At 42.8% G+C, this 15751-nt stretch overlaps 1 protein-coding gene across 4 annotated transcripts in view; it reads left to right on the forward strand.

The window, feature by feature from the left end:
- The window catches only part of UHMK1 (U2AF homology motif kinase 1), a 512108-nt gene extending 501440 nt beyond the window's left edge, over positions 1-10668 (forward strand). For 3 of the 4 annotated variants that reach the window (XM_044085882.1, XM_044085883.1, XM_044085884.1), the window contains one exon: positions 7755-10668. In XM_044085882.1, the coding sequence (XP_043941817.1) occupies positions 7755-7901 (147 nt within the window). In that variant the 3' untranslated portion in view covers positions 7902-10668. The remainder of the gene's footprint in view (positions 1-7754) is intronic. The other variant, XM_044085885.1, reaches the window with a different exon arrangement.
- Positions 10669-15751: the final 5083 nt, after the last annotated feature.

Here is a 15751-nt window from a genome sequence, read left to right on the forward strand (position 1 = left end):
AACTTTGTGCTAGAAAAATTGACACTCCCTCCATTCGAACCAGCAGCAACAGCAGATCTTCAATACCTATCCTGGAAAACTGCTTTCCTACTGGCAATTACTTCAGCAAGAAGGGTTTCGGAACTACAGGCCTTAATGGCAGTACAACCCTTCCTAATCTTCCATCAAGATAGAGTGTCCATGAGAACTAATCCTACATTTATGCCTAAGGTGGTATCCAGAGTGTCTCTAAACCAGGCAATCCACCTACCTACCTTCTTTCCCAATCCACAGCACAGGGGGGGAAAGACTGCTGCATACCTTGGATGTACATAGACAGTTGCGCTACTACCTGGACAGAACCAAGGGCAATAGAAAAACTGACCAGCTTCTAGTAGCTTATGCAACAGGAAGGGAAGGAAAAGCAATTTCCAAACAGACAATCTCCAAGTGGATAGGAAATTGCATAAGATTCTGTTACTCCTACCATGGAAAGCAAATTCCACAGAACATAAGGCCTCATTCTACAAGGGCTACAGCCACTACCACAGCTTTCTTTCGAGGAGTGGCTACCAAGGACATTATTGAGGCGGCTACTTGGACCTCCGTGCATACATTTGCCAAGCATTATAACTTACCTCTATACTCTAGATCCCGAGCAGGGTTTGCCACTGCTGTTTTGCAAGGGATCCTAACTACACCATAATTCTTCTTCCTCCTCCCCTAGTTTGGCTATGGTATTCTACCCATTTGTTAGGACTGCAGATGCATCCTTGAAGGACATAGTACAGTTTTGTACCTACCATAAATGTAGATGTCCGAACAGGATAGCATCTGCAGTCAGGATTACCCACCCCTTCCCTCTGTGGTACTCCTAGGTATTTACCCTCCTAATAGCTAGCTGGGGATCTCTTATGGTGTATTTGTTTGTATATATGTACATACATGCTTATTTTTTGTGTTTGCCTTCTACCTTTTTTGGAAACATTGGCATTTAGCTTTCCAAAGAGGGCAACTGGCATCTGGGGCAAGAAACACTGAGGAAAATGGCGTCGGCTGATGCCTTTATACCCGAAGACCAGCAGAGATGACGTCGGGTGAAGTGCGACACCAGCCGAGGCCAGACCCAGACTTTGGAATCCGGCCGACCGAAGGGCTGCCTGACGACAGGACAACCCGTTTGTTAGGACTGCGGATGCTATCCTGTTCGGACATCTACATTTATGGTAGGTACAAAACTGTACTTTGCAGTCATTACATTTGGGTAATCTGCTGGCAGGTTACCCTCAGTCGGCATGATTAATTAGGTCTTGGGTCCTGCGTCGGTTGCTGACCCTTCTTCCATGACGTCAGGTCGTCAGGGGTATAAAACGTGCAACCGACGCCATTATATCAGTCTTTCTTGCCGCACGGTGCCCGAAACAGAAGCAGATTGCAAGTGCCGGTCAGCCGACTCCTGAAATTTACGTTTTCGAGTTTCAGAATAGAAGTCTTCAACTAAAAGCTAAATACCCCATTGGGGAAACTTTTTCTTGCTCCTTACTGACGTCAGTAAAAGTTAATAATTGCATTACTTGTGGGAAGCAAATACCTCATAAGGATTTTCATTTGTACTGTATTCCTTGCCTAGGCCCTGACCACAATGTGCCTTGCTGTCGGTTTTGTGCTAAATTTAATCAATGCACGATTAAACTTCAGTATATTTTTGATTCTAAATATTTTGGCTCAAGATTTAACCATCCAGAAATGTCATCTGTTAGCAATCCGACTACCAGAATACCTAAAAAAACACAAAGAAAGAGACAGACTGTCGAGGTCCAAAACCGATGACGGCGCTTCTCCTAAGCCAGTCGCCGGTACTCAGTGAGGCACTTTCGCAGCCCCTGATACCCGCTACTTCTGATTCGCAGGCCTCTACTGAGACCCATTCGGAGTCCGGTATGCCGTGAGATGCTTCAATTATGGAACCCGCGGATGTCTCTACCATAGATGGGTCTGGAGCCGCTGTGCAGGCACCGGCTTCTGAGGGTGTTTTCAGGCCTACAGATTTGTATATTAGACCGACGCCATCTTCAAAACTAACACCAAAATCTAAATCTGTCTAAAAAACCGACGCCTGGGCCACATGTGCAGGCCCCTATGCCTAAAAAACAAATGATCAAAATGGCTGAAGATTTAATTACTCTGATCAAGGGTAGCCTTTTAGGAGGCCTAGGCAAGACATTGATTATGAATCTTCTGAACAGGATTCTATTTCTTCTGACTCTTCTAATGAACAGGATTTGTCTATTCCTACTTATGAGGACTCTGATGCAGAGGATTCCATTCCTTCTGCCTGTCCCCCAGAGGATTTTTCTTTTGGGGAAACTTTACATGCCTTAAGGGAACTTTTCCACTGGGAAAGTCAGGATTTCTCTGAATCTAAAACGAGACTTGGGGATTTTCTTCTACTTCCTCCTCAGCATAGGCCTTTGGCTATACCTACTGTTCTACACATTGTTGATGATGTTTTTTCAGAATCTAGTATGACTCCTGATTCTCTGCCTCCGGCTCCTTGTAAACCAGCCAGATACTACAGGGTTCCTGACTCCCGTAAATTCCTTTTCAAAAACCCTGTTGCTGATCCTGAAACCATTCTCAGGGTCCCAAGGGCATTAAGGCCTCTTCTGCCAAAAATCCTACTCCTTCTGATAGAGATTCCAGGGCGCTGGATAGATGGGGTAAGAAGGTTTACACGTCTGCAACCTTGGCAATCAGGGCTTTAAACTGTCAATTTCATATGCTTAAATATCAACAGCATATCATGGGACTACTTAAACAGAAAATGATGTTAATCTCTGACTGTGTGGAAAATAAAGAATTGCAGGACTTATTGCATTCAGCTGAACAGGTTGGAAAACATACTTTGCAATGTGGTTTTGATTCCTTGGAGGCCTCTTGCAGGGCTGCTGTAACTGGATCTGTGCTAAGAAAGCATGCTTGGCTCAGAGCAAACTCTGCCTGACCATATTAAAGCAAAATTATTGGATGCTCCCTTACAGCAGGACCGTCTCTTTGGTAATAAGGCTGAAGTGTTTAAAAAAGATGGAAGATAAAGCTAAATCTATGCAAACTGTGAAATATTTCTTACAAGTGCAACCTCCAAGATTTATTAGGCACTAGCCTACTAAGAACTGGTCCTTTCCAGTCCCCTCAAGAGCCGCTCAAGTCAAATCAAGACATTCCAAAGGCTCCAGGTTTCAGTCACAAGTAACTTTTAGAACAAAACAATGGGGTGCCTCCACCTCCAAATCTGGAAGCAACAAGGCACCTCCCTGTGGTAAACAGTCTCAATAACTTCCCTCTACGATCACCAAGCACTTACCTCTTAGCCGCCCCTTTGGGGGGAAAACTAGCACTTCATGCAGGAAACTGGCAACTTATTACCCAGGACAAATGGGTTTTAAATGTAGTATCCCAGAGATACAGATTTCACTTCCACACGTTGCCAATCCCAAACGGATGGCCAGATCTGCCCCAAAGTCAGTGGGCAGAGGCCCAGAAACAAGTTCTGTCCCTCGTGAACATGGGGGTATTCAACCAGTACCAGAAGAGAAAAAGGGACAAGGTTTCTCTTCCAGACTTTTCCTGGTACCCAGAAAAGACAAATCATGGCGTCCAATTCTAGATTTATCCACTCTAAACACATTTCTGGACATACCAAAATTCAAGATGCTGACTCTTCAACAGTTACTACGTATGCTAGGCAAAGATGCCTGGTTGGTAACTCTAGACTTAAAAGAGCCTTACCTGCATATCCCAATCAGGGAATTTTGCTGAAGATACCTCCGCTTCAAAGCAGGCTACTTGCATTACCAGTTCTCTGCACTGCCCTTTGGCTTATCTACTGCACCCAGGGTCTTCACAAAGTGCCTGGCACCAGTAATTGCATTTTGCAGGCAAAGAAACATTCACATATATCCATACCTGGACGATTGTCTAATTCAGGCAGAAAACAAGGACATTCTTCTAAAGCATCTGGCATTTGTAAAAAGGGTTCTAATTTGTCTAGGGTACACCATAAACAAAAATAAATCACAACTGGTACTCTCTCAAAAAATTACATTCCTGGGTGCAAGCTTGAATACAACTGCCCAGATGGCTTACCTTACACAAGAAAAGCAAATTCAATTGATGACTTATTTCAAACAAGTGGCCACAAAAACCCTGCTATCTGCAAGACAAATTCTGCAGGCCTTGGGGTACATGGCCTCCTCCATTCTTCCAATTCCATATGCAAGACTGCATATGAGGAAACTTCAGTGGTACTTAAAAAGTTTATGGAGTCAACATTGTCACAGCCTGGAAACAATGATTTCTATTATACCTTGCCTGCAACTAGAGTTCCTATGGTGGGCAGAGGCCTGCCACCAAAACAAGGGACTGCCATTCACTCTACCCCCTGCAGCCCAAACCCTAACAACAGATCCATCAGACTATGCTTGGGGGGCTCATCTGGCAGGGAAGTGCATTCAGGGCAAATGGAGCCCAACTCAAATGCACCTAGATATCAGTCAGAAAGAGACGCTAACTGTACAGAATGCTCTTACAGCCTTCAAGGACTACCTTCATCCAGGACAGCTACTGATAAAGACAGACACCACCACAGTTATGTGGTACATAAACAAGCAGGGGGGTACACATTCCTACCCCCTTTGCAGACTAGCCGTGGCGTTGTGGGACACTGCCTTGACCTATCAGATACAACTACAAGCTCAATTCCTGCCAGGAAAGCTAAATACTCTGGCAGACGAACTAAGCAGAAATCTAATGGACCCACACAAATGGAAACTGGAACCACAAGTTTTCAACATGTTGACATGCAAATGGGGGAACCTAGACATAGATCTTTTTGCCTCACCCCAGGACTTTCAATTGGACAAATTTTGCACAAGAATTCATCACAAAAAAGCTTGGAAAGTGGATGCCCTATCATTCAGCTGGAAAAACCCATCAGTCTATGCTTTTCCCCCTCTGCCTCTGCTCTCCAAAGTTCTACTAAAAGTCAGAGGACAAACCAAAAATGATTCTTATAGCTCCGGACTGGCCTCGCCAGCACTGGTACCCACTCCTGCACAATGTGTCACACCTTCTTCCGTGGCACCTGCCTCAGACACCTTACCTACTGTTTCAGCAGAACTACAAAGTTCTGCACACTCATCTCCAAACTTTGAATCTTGCAGCGTGGCTAATCAACTAATTTCACCCTTGGCATCCCTCTGCAAACCAGTCATGGATGTCATTTTGGAGGCTAGAAGACCTAGCACTATAAAATCTTATGCTGACAAATGGAAAAGATTCTGTGCCTGGAACCAATCACAAGGAATAAGCACAGCAATGCCCAGTATTCCTCAGATTCTGCAATACTTAACTGAGATGCTTCACAAGGGCCTATCCTTTTCTTCCATAAAAATCCATGCCTCTACCATTTCAGCTCATTACAACACAGAACCTCCCCTCTTCGCTCATCCTCTGTTAAAGCAGCATCTGAGAGGGGCCACAAATTTAAGACCTCCCAGGAGAGCACCAACTCGTGCATGGGACCTCAATTTTGTTTTGGAAAAACTCACTCTCCCTCCTTTTGAGCCAGCTGGTACTGCAGACCTAAAATTTCTCTCCTGGAAAACAGCTTTCCTTTTAGCAGTCACTTCAGCTAGAAGGATTTCAGAATTACAGCCTCTTATGGCAGTGGAGCCTTTCATTATTTGTTATCCAGACAGGGTGGCTCTCGGGACCAATCCATCTTTCATGCCTAAGGTGGTATCCAGTGTGACTCTTAATCAGACCATTCATCTGACAACTTTCTTCCCCAATCCACAGAACAAGGGTGAGCGGATTCTGCATTCATTGGATGTACATAGACAACTTAGATTCTACTTAAACAGGACAAAATCTCTAAGAAAATCTGAACAATTACTGGTGGCATTTGCTGCAGGGGAAGAGGGAAAGGCTATTTCAAAGCAGACTATTTCCAAATGGATAAGCCATTGTATTTGTTTCTGCTATATGCACCATGGTAAACCTATCCCCAAGGGGATCAGGTCTCATTCAACCAGGGCTGCATCTACTTCTGCAGCCTTTCTCAGAGGGGTTGCTACCAGAGACATTCTAGAAGCTGCTACCTGGAGCTCAGTTCATACATTCACCAAACATTACCATTTACCTCTCTTCTCTAAATCCAGAGCTGGCTTTGCCACTGCTGTCCTGCAGGGCCTTAGAGCTGTCCATCCTCCCAACTATAGCTTTGGGATTCTACCCAAATGTAATGACTGCAACAGTGAAACACGAAGAACATAGTACAGTTGTGTACACTTACCATAAATGTAGATGTTCGAGTGTATTCACTGTTGCAGTCCTGGTTACCCACCCTCCAGACCCCTGTTTTTTCTCTTACTATACCTTTACTTTCTTTTACTATGCTTAAAAGCCTTTTTGGTGTATTTGCCGACATCTGGGGCAAGAAAAACTGAAGTAATGGCGTCTGCTGCATGTTTTATACCCCTGACATCATGGAAGATGGGACAGCAACCAACACAGGACCCAAGACTTTGTTAACCAGGCCGACTGAGGGCAACCTGCCTGCAGATTACCCAAATGTAATGACTGCAACAGTGAACACACTCTAACATCTACATTTATGGAAGTGTGCACAACTGTACTTTTCCTGTAAATTTGTCAAGCATGTAGTTTTATATTACTTATTTAATAATTTAAGTGGTAATTTTTCATTGTTTCTTGTTTTGCAGGAAGGTGCTCACTAGTTGCAGGGGGCAAACTGGTAGGATGTTGTGTATGTTGAAACAAGTGGCATGTTGTGTTTCAGACATTTCCTTTTTACAGAAAATTGCTGAATTGTGAGCGCTACAGCAGATACATACAGTCATAGTACATGAGGTTGGGTTCTGTCGTAGCTCGAATGGTAGGAATGTTATAAACCAGCCTGCTGAATAACATAATAATGTTTGCAAGGGATTGTCTCAGTAAGATAATAATTGCACTTCCTTCAGTAGCTTTCTTGGCCTTTTTTCCATGCTTTTTGCTTTTTTTTTGGGTAGTCATCAGGCTTTTATGGTTAACTCCATAAGATTCATACAGTTAGTAAAAAGCATCAAGTAAATTGGCCTCAGTGAAGGAATGAACTTCAAGAGTTAAGTGCTGGTGGGGGGGGGGGGGCAGTTTTTGCTTCACACTGTGAGGGTCGGCTAACCTGGATGTAATGTACGTATCCAGTGGAGCCTGGAATGATTTCTGTAACCTCCGTGGCTATGGACGGAATTTGTGGCAGGGTGCAGTAGGTGAGCCTATATGGATTTACACACACTGCATACTGATATTTAGGAGAAAAAGGTTGTGCCTTCTTCCTGGTGTTACACCTTTCACACGTAACAGTACAAAGAATGTGTAGCAACTCGTCTGCAAATCAGTCAAAAAAGTTTAGAGGTGGGATTATTGGAGATTGTAGCTCAGAAACCTGCCTAGAAGAGTGAACTTGACAGAGAACTATGATATTCTAGAAAGTCAAGTGAATGTAGCACTGGTGTCATATGCATCCACTTGATTGCTAGTTAAAAAGTACTGGGGAGACCTCTTATATGTCAGCTTTTTTCTTCAGAAACCAGTCTGTTTGCAGCAGCTACTACTACAGCAATGTGTTGCATATCATTTGTTGCTGCTGTCAGATTTTATTTTTTTTGTTTAGAAGTTATTTTGCTGAATTGTTTCACTTATCATTACAGGTTTTTGTTGAGTATGCAAGTGCTGCTGATGCCAAAGTAGCCCGGAAAACGTTGGCTGGGAAAACATTCGATGGCAGGATTGTTGTGGCTACCTACTATCCACTGAGTGCCTACAGGAGGGGCCATCTCTATCAGACTGTGCTTTAACTTTTGACTACAGTCCACAGCGTGTCTGTCATCAGTCTTCTAAGGCCTTCATTGCTGGGTTGTTTGTGGTGGGGTTTGTACAACTGCTGTATGAATTAGTACTTGTTAAAGCTGACCAGTTTTGTAATATGTATTCTGCAACATTCTCCATTAGATTTTTCATCAGTGGGAAGGTCTTCCTGGTACGTATTTTTTGTTGGCTAATAGAGCCCCCAAGAATGTTTGTTTACAACATATTACTTTCCCTGGATTCTGCTGTGAATTGATTGCTTTAAATTGATTACAAATTCCCTCCAGTACAAAAGGACATATAAGAACCTGTATTTCACAGTATGCTGTTCCTTAATATTTTTCTCAGGTTATAGCTTTTGGGTATTCGTATATTTGTTTTTCAGGGTCTGTGTCATCAAAACGGGTAAGGTTAGATGTTATTTGAATGGAGTTGTGATTTTGTTATAGGCCAAAAGAAATTAAACCTTGGAGACAAGGTTACTGCTAGGAAATTCCTTTGGTAATACAGCACAGATTGGATTTTCATAACCTGAGTTGGAAGCCAACTTAACTTCTAGGACTGTAAACAAATTTAAGAAAAAATGTCAAAGCTTAGGACTGGTTAGGGCAAACCCCTTGCTGTCCAAATCATGCTTTAATGTTTTGGTGCCTTAGTTCATTTGCTAAAATATTAACAGATTACTCATGCTCCAGGTGTGATTCTTTGATGGATTACTGGGGTTCATCTGAAAACTAAGAATAAAACTGGCACACACTGTGTATAGACCATTTTATGCATTTAAAATGAAATTAATTTCTGATGTTGCAGTATGAAGGTATGATTTTTATATGAGCAGGTTGCATGTTTGACAGTAATTAACTGCTGCATCAAAACAAAATTTATAATATTCTGGCTTGAATAAGCTTTCATATTGTAGTAATTTTGCAGTGAAGAAGGTAACCACTTTTAAAAACATTTTTATATTGGTGCATAAAATGTCCTGTGTGGGTAATTAGGGGCGAGGAGGCAGGGCAGGAAGATTGTGAGTGATTAACTTACAGCTCACCCATCTAGGCTGACCACTTTGAAACTTCAGGGAGTTGTGGGTGGTGCAGCCAGTAAAGTCTGGGCCAGAGGGATATGCAAGCCAGGTGCCATAGGCTGAGGCAGAAACAAGAGAAAGCCTATGTCTTTCTTCTCCAAAGACTAGTAGCTATGGCATCTGTCAGAAGCTGTTAAAGGGGTAGCTAGGAGCTGTCAGAGGTAGGAGGACACCCTGATATCTGCTTTGATGATGGCTCTGTAATCAGCTCTTGTCTCGCAAGAGAATGTACCTGTGATAACTCCTGCACTTGTATGGGAAAAATAGGCCAAATAAGTAATTGGGGCTAATTTTCGGCAGGTGGAAGGGTAAAATGTACCATACAGGGTGAGATGAATTAAAGTAGCCAAAGGCTGTACGAAAAATTCTCATGTTTCAGGAGTTGACAGTCAAATAGCCATACTCCGTTAACTGTCCTTAGCCTCACTCCTCCTAGATTTACTGACTTGTTTTCATCAAATCAGACCTGTAAGAGAGTATATAGTACTTGAACTAAGTCAATTCAAAACTTAAATGGTGGTTTGACTGCAGAGTTTAAAAAGTTGGTGGCCACTCCAGCAAACATGTCAGAGAAATGCTTACTCTCTCTAGACAGTTATTTGCTCAAAAAATGCCTCATCATAGATCCAGAATGATGGCCACTTCCTTGTAGCTTTGTTGATACTTGAAAGAATAGCAACTCTACAGTTTGTCATAACTGTAGCCTACTGAGTTATTTTTGTGTTCCACAGCTTTTTGCACCAGTGGGTCTAGATTTGATGTTCACTAAGTGGGTAGTAGTTTCATACCTGTCTGTTTAAGTTATGCTGTACTTGCCTTATTGCTTAAAATGTTTCTGAAACCATTCTTTAAGAAAATCTGTTAATTAATGTCAGCAGTTCTAACATAGACTGTACTGATTTGTCAATTTGTTTCTGTTTTGCTTACTTTTGCAGAGGTGGCATGACCAGAAAAAAAAAATGATCAGCAAATGTGCATTATTTTGACATTGGTCAGTTTCAGTAAGTCAGGATCCTAAGTTATGCTTTTGTCTGGTGAACTTACACTTAGTAGCTCAGATCCTTTCTGTATTTTCTATGGGTACTACTCTGTAGAAGTGATATGAACTGCTATTATGCTGTCTTCCACTCAGTATTGAATGATGCAAGGAAAATATGTGGCTCCTTTAGTTTTTGGTAGTATTTTAAAATTTCTTATGTTTTTGATCAGACATTGGGTATTCATTTTTTGTTTAAATTGTGTTTAGAATATTGCAAGACGTGTTAAATGCAAATAACCTTTCTTTCACAAATGTGTGTAGGCCTTGTTTTGTTAGGTGCCATTCAGGAATGAGAAAGTGCAGAAGGAAGTAAGAATAACAGAATAAAACACTGGGTACCGTGTGCTAGCTTTACTGCAGCAACAGATGCACTTAACTGTGCCTAAGTATCAGTCCTGTGTGATGCTTTCTTCCTTGTAGTAACATTCTAAAATCCATACCATCAGTAGTTTGTGTCTTGCTTTGCTAAAACTAACTCTTGTCATCATTGTTTATTTGCTTGATCTACCCTTGTCATCAGTTTATTTGCTTGATCTAACTACTTCACTGCTTTCTGCAACTCTTTGCAATGATCTTAACAATCATATTATTTCAAGACTGATGAGGCTGTTCATTAAACATTGTAGGACAATAACAGAGTACATTTTCTTTTAATAGTACTTGTTTGATTTTAATGTCATACTGTAGTAGCTGGATTCTCTTTTCCTTAACCCCCCCCCCAGCACTGCTGCTTTTCCCTATTTTTTGTAGTAAGGTGGATCCATTGTGCCTTTCAGAGTACCATGCATTATTTGTATTCAGTATAAGAACCTGCAATTATTAACATAGTTGCATATCAAATGATAAGTTTGTCCTTAGAAGTCAGAAAGCATAGAAATGTTTTATCATTTGACATTTAAAGGTCAGGTACTTTTTGTGCCAGCTCCATTGCAGAAGGATAGAACCCTGACTGTACTTTGGGCAGTCCAGACTTGAGTCAAGGACATAATTTTTGGAGAAGTAGGCTGGCAGTGAATAGGCCCGTGCAGGCTTTTTTTATTGTTAATTTTTACAGGACTTTTGATGTTTAAAACATTGCAACACTTTGTGGGAGGATGAGGACATCCCACCCCCTTTCCATTTACAGTTCCAGAGAACAGGATTGATTGCCTTCAGCATCTTGCAAAATGCAGAATAGAAGTGACTCATGATATTCCAGCAAAGCTACACTTTGCATTTGTAAGTGTTGAAGAATCTGTACCTATTTCTTCCAATCTCACACTAGTTCTGGGGAACCTGGGAAGAGCCTGAGGGGTATAGTTACTGATTTGTTTGTATCTATTAACTTGGGTAGAGCGGTATGCCAAATGAATATTTTTGAGACTCAGGCCAGGAGTACATGCTCAAGAAAAGTATAAAAGCTTAATAATACAAGTGAACTATCCAAACAAAAAATGCCAACATAAAATATTTGAAATTGGTAACTCCTGCTTACAGTGGCTTTGGGGAGAGATTGTAGATTTTATGGAATCTTTTTCCTAATAAATGTTGACAATCAGAAAGGACTGGTAACTTGACATGTCTTTATAGACCAGTTAGTAAACATTCCAGACAGGCCTTATTGCTACCGTAATCTCCAGGGGATAGTATCCTTTCCTCAGCAACATGTCAAGGATTTTAATTTACATTTTTTCTCCTCTTTGAAACTTGCGTGATAGTAGTCATCAAGTTCCGTTTACCACTTAATGATAAATTCATGTTTTCAATCTAGAATTATATTTATGACAAAAAGCATATATTTCATGAGTTAATAACTGGCACTGCAGGCGGTAACCAGTCATTAAGATTCCTGTGTCCAGCTGTTGTTTTTCTGCATCAGTAAACAAGCTGTAAAATAAGTACAGCTAAAGGGATTTAAACACTAACAGTAATAGGACCAGGCTCGGAAACGGTTTTCAGTTGAACTTAAACGACTTTACGTCGAGTTTATATTTTTGTTTGATCTGTCAGGAGAACTCAGCATGTGAGCCATGTCCATACAATAAATAGAAATACCATTTCTAATTGAGCAGGTGTGAGTAATTTTAATAGTAACTAGTAAAAGACAACACATGGAAAAGGGACCGTGGATGTTCTTCGTGTTTCACTGTTGCAGTCATCACTTTGGGATATCCTGCCAGGGGTAGCCCTCAGTTGGCCCGAATACCAGAGGCTTAGTATTTCTGCGTCAGTTGCTGTCGCTCCAGGACTGACGTCAGTTCGTCAATGGTATAAAAACCGGCAGATGACGCCATTACATCAGTCTTTCTTGACAAGGAGCCCGAAGCAGAAGCAGTTCACACGAGTGCCGGTCGGCCACTACCTGAATTTTTGTTTCCGAAATTGAAGTTGAAGTCTTATAAAGCTAGGTACCCTGTTGGGGATCCTTTTTTCCTGCTTTAACCGATGTCAGAAAAAGTTAACAATTGTCTTGCCTGTGGAAAGCAAATACCACACCGAGATTTCCATTCTTACTGCGTCACCTATTTAGGCCCAGACCACGACGTCCCTCGCTGTCGGATTTGTGCTTTGTTCAACGCCAGAACTATACGTCATTGGGCCCTTATCGTAGCTAAATACTTTTGATCTCCATATTCCAAAATGGCTTCGGTAAGCCATCCGACTACCAATCTTCCGAAAAAATATAAGGATAAAGACGGAGACAGATGACACAGGTCCAAAACTGCCGACGGTTCCGTTAAGCTAGTCGCCAGTTTGCCGGTACTCAGTGAGGTGGTTTTGCAGCCCCTGATGACCGCTTCCATGGATTTGCAGTCTGCTACCGAGACCCGTTCGGAGTCCGGTATGTCGCGAGACTCTTCTTTGACTACGGAACCTGCGGATGTCTCTACCTTGGATGGGTCTGGAGCCGCTGTGCAGACACTGGCTTCCGAGGAAGTTCTTCGCATTACCGATATTCAACACAAACCGACTTCTTTCGCATCTTCAGTTCTTTCTAAAACTACTGAGTTTCTAAGGCCCAGGGTACGAACTACACCTAAAAAAACCGACCCAAGCTCAAGCGCCTGCTTCAATGCCTCAATCTCAAATGCTTAAAATGGCGGAAGACCCTCATCATGCTGATTAAGGGAAGTCAGCCTACCCCTACTAAAAGAGAGAGATTTGTCCCCAGCAGCTTTATCCGACCAAGAGTCCAATGACTGTGAGGTTTCTGACTATGAAGACATGCCCTTATCTGCTTATGAGGATTCAGATGCAGAGGAATCCATTCCTTCTGCCTCTCCTCCAGAGGATTTTTCTTTTGGTGAAACCTTACATACCTTGAGAGAGCATTTCCATTGGGAATGCCAGGATTATCGTCGGTCCAAAAAGAGACTCTGGGAATTTTTAGATTTACCACAGCACAGACTCTTAGCTATTCTTCTTTTGCTGGATGTTGTGGATGATGATTTTATGGAATCCAGTCTAACTCCTGATGCTCTACCTCCTGCTCCCAGGAAACCTGACCAGTATTTCAGAGTCCCTGACTCACACAAATATCTTTTCAAAAATCCTACTGCTGACCCAGAGGTCATCTCACAAGGGCCTAAAGGAATAAAAGCAACCACAGCTAAGAATCCCTCTCCTTCGGACAGGGATTCCCGAACTTTAGACAGATGGGGTACAAAAGTATGCACCTCTGCAACTCTTGCCATTAGAGCATTAAATTGTCAGTTCCACATGCTGAAATACCAGCAGCATACTATGGAACTTATTAAACAAAAATTATCTACCTTCCCAGACTGTGCAGAAAATAAAGAATTACAGGAGTGTATGCATTCTGCAGCCAAGTTACTAAGCATACCCTGCAGTGTGGGTTTATCACCCTAGAAGCATCCTGCAGGGCAGCAGTCACAGGATCTGTACATAGAAAGCATGCTTGGCTTAAGGAACAGACCTTGCCAAACCATGTTAAATCAAAACTATTGGACGCACCACTGAACAAAGACAATTTGTTTGGCACCAAAGCAGAGGAGGTTTTTAAAAAGATGGAGGAAAAAGCTAAGTCTGTGCAGTCAGTTAAAGACTTTTTACAAGTCCAGCTTCTGAGATTCAGTAGGCATTGCCCCTCAAAACATTGGTCCTTTCCGTCCCCCTCAAGGCCACCTCAGACTAGACCTAGGGGAGGCAGACCCCCCCAAACAGCAGGCCCAGGGAATGCAGAGATCTAAGCAATGGAGTACCTCCACTTCTAAAACAGGGAGTGCTAAACCACCCCCTTATGGAAAGAATTCACAACGACTTTTCAAATCCACCTCTTACCTCTGCCCACCTGCTTGTGCCCCTAGGTGGAAAACTTGCCTCCCATGCAAAAAAACTGGGCCTCCATCACCAACGATCGATGGGTCCTCAACATAGTGTCCCAGGGGTACAAATTTTATTTCCACACACTGCCAGCCCCAAAAGGGTTCCCAGATCTTCCCTCAAACCAGTGGGCAGAGGCACAAAACCAAGTTTATTACTTGCTGTCCATGAGGGCTATTCAGCCTATTCCTGCAGACCAGATAGGCCAAGGTTTCTATTCCAGACTTTTCCTGGTACCCATAAAAGAGGGCACCTGGCACTCAGTCTTAGATCTATCCATTCTAAACACCTTCCTGGTGGTACCAAAATTCAAAATGCTCACCCACCCTCCAGCAGCTTGTTCCTATGCTGTCCAAAGATGCCTGGTTAGACACCCTAGACCTAAAAGAGGCCTATCTGCACATCCCAATCAGAGACTCTTGCAGGAAATATCTATGTTTCAGGGCAGGATCTATGCATTATCAGTTCCCTGCACTTCCCTTTGGCTTATCCACTGCTCCCAGAGTTTTCACAAAATGCCCGGCTCCAGCCATTGCTTTTTGCAGACAAAGAAATATTTAAATTTACCCTTACTTGGACGACTGCTTGATTCAGGCAGGCAGTCAGGAAAAGCTGTTGCAACACCTGAAATTTATAAAGGACCTACTGACCTCACTGGGGTACACTATAAACGAAAAGAAATTCAAACTAGTCCCCAGTCAGAAAATTGTATTCCTAGGAGCACGCCTGGACACAGCATCCCAGATGGCATTCCTTACTCCAGAAAAACAAGCCTATCTGACAGACTACTTCTCTCAACTGGTCACCAGAACCCAGTTATCCGCAAGGAAAATCCTGCAAGCTCTAGGGTTCATGGCCTCCTGCATTCTACTAATTCCGTATGCCAGACTGCACATGAGGAAACTTCAGTGGTACTTAAAGAGCCTTTGGTGTCAACATCCTCAGGACCTGGAAACTACTATACTTATGATACCTTGTCTAAGGAAAGATTTTCTTTGGTGGGCAGCAGCATGCAGCCACAACAAGGGACTTCCCTTTTCTCAACCCCACGCCCCCCAGACCCTAACCACAGATGCATCAGACTATGCCTGAGGTGCACAACTGGACGGCAGGTGCATTCAGAGCCACTGGAGCCCAAATCAAATTCATCTGCACATCAACCAAAAAGAGGTGCTAGCTGTTCACGCTCTGACAGCTTTCAGACCCCCTACTGTCTCTGGGGCCTTTACTAATCAAAACTGTCAACACCACAGTGATGTGGTACATCAACAAGCGGGGGGAACTCCCTCTTACCCACTCTGCAGGCTAGCCATGACCCTTTGGAACACAGCCTCAGCCATGCATATTCACCTGCTAGCACAATTCCTGCCAGGCAACCAAAAATCTCTGGCAGG

This window comes from Protopterus annectens, chromosome 10.part0 (assembly GCF_019279795.1).
Source record: "Protopterus annectens isolate FY-2018-M chromosome 10.part0, PAN1.0, whole genome shotgun sequence".
Taxonomy (NCBI): Eukaryota; Metazoa; Chordata; order Ceratodontiformes; family Protopteridae; genus Protopterus; species Protopterus annectens.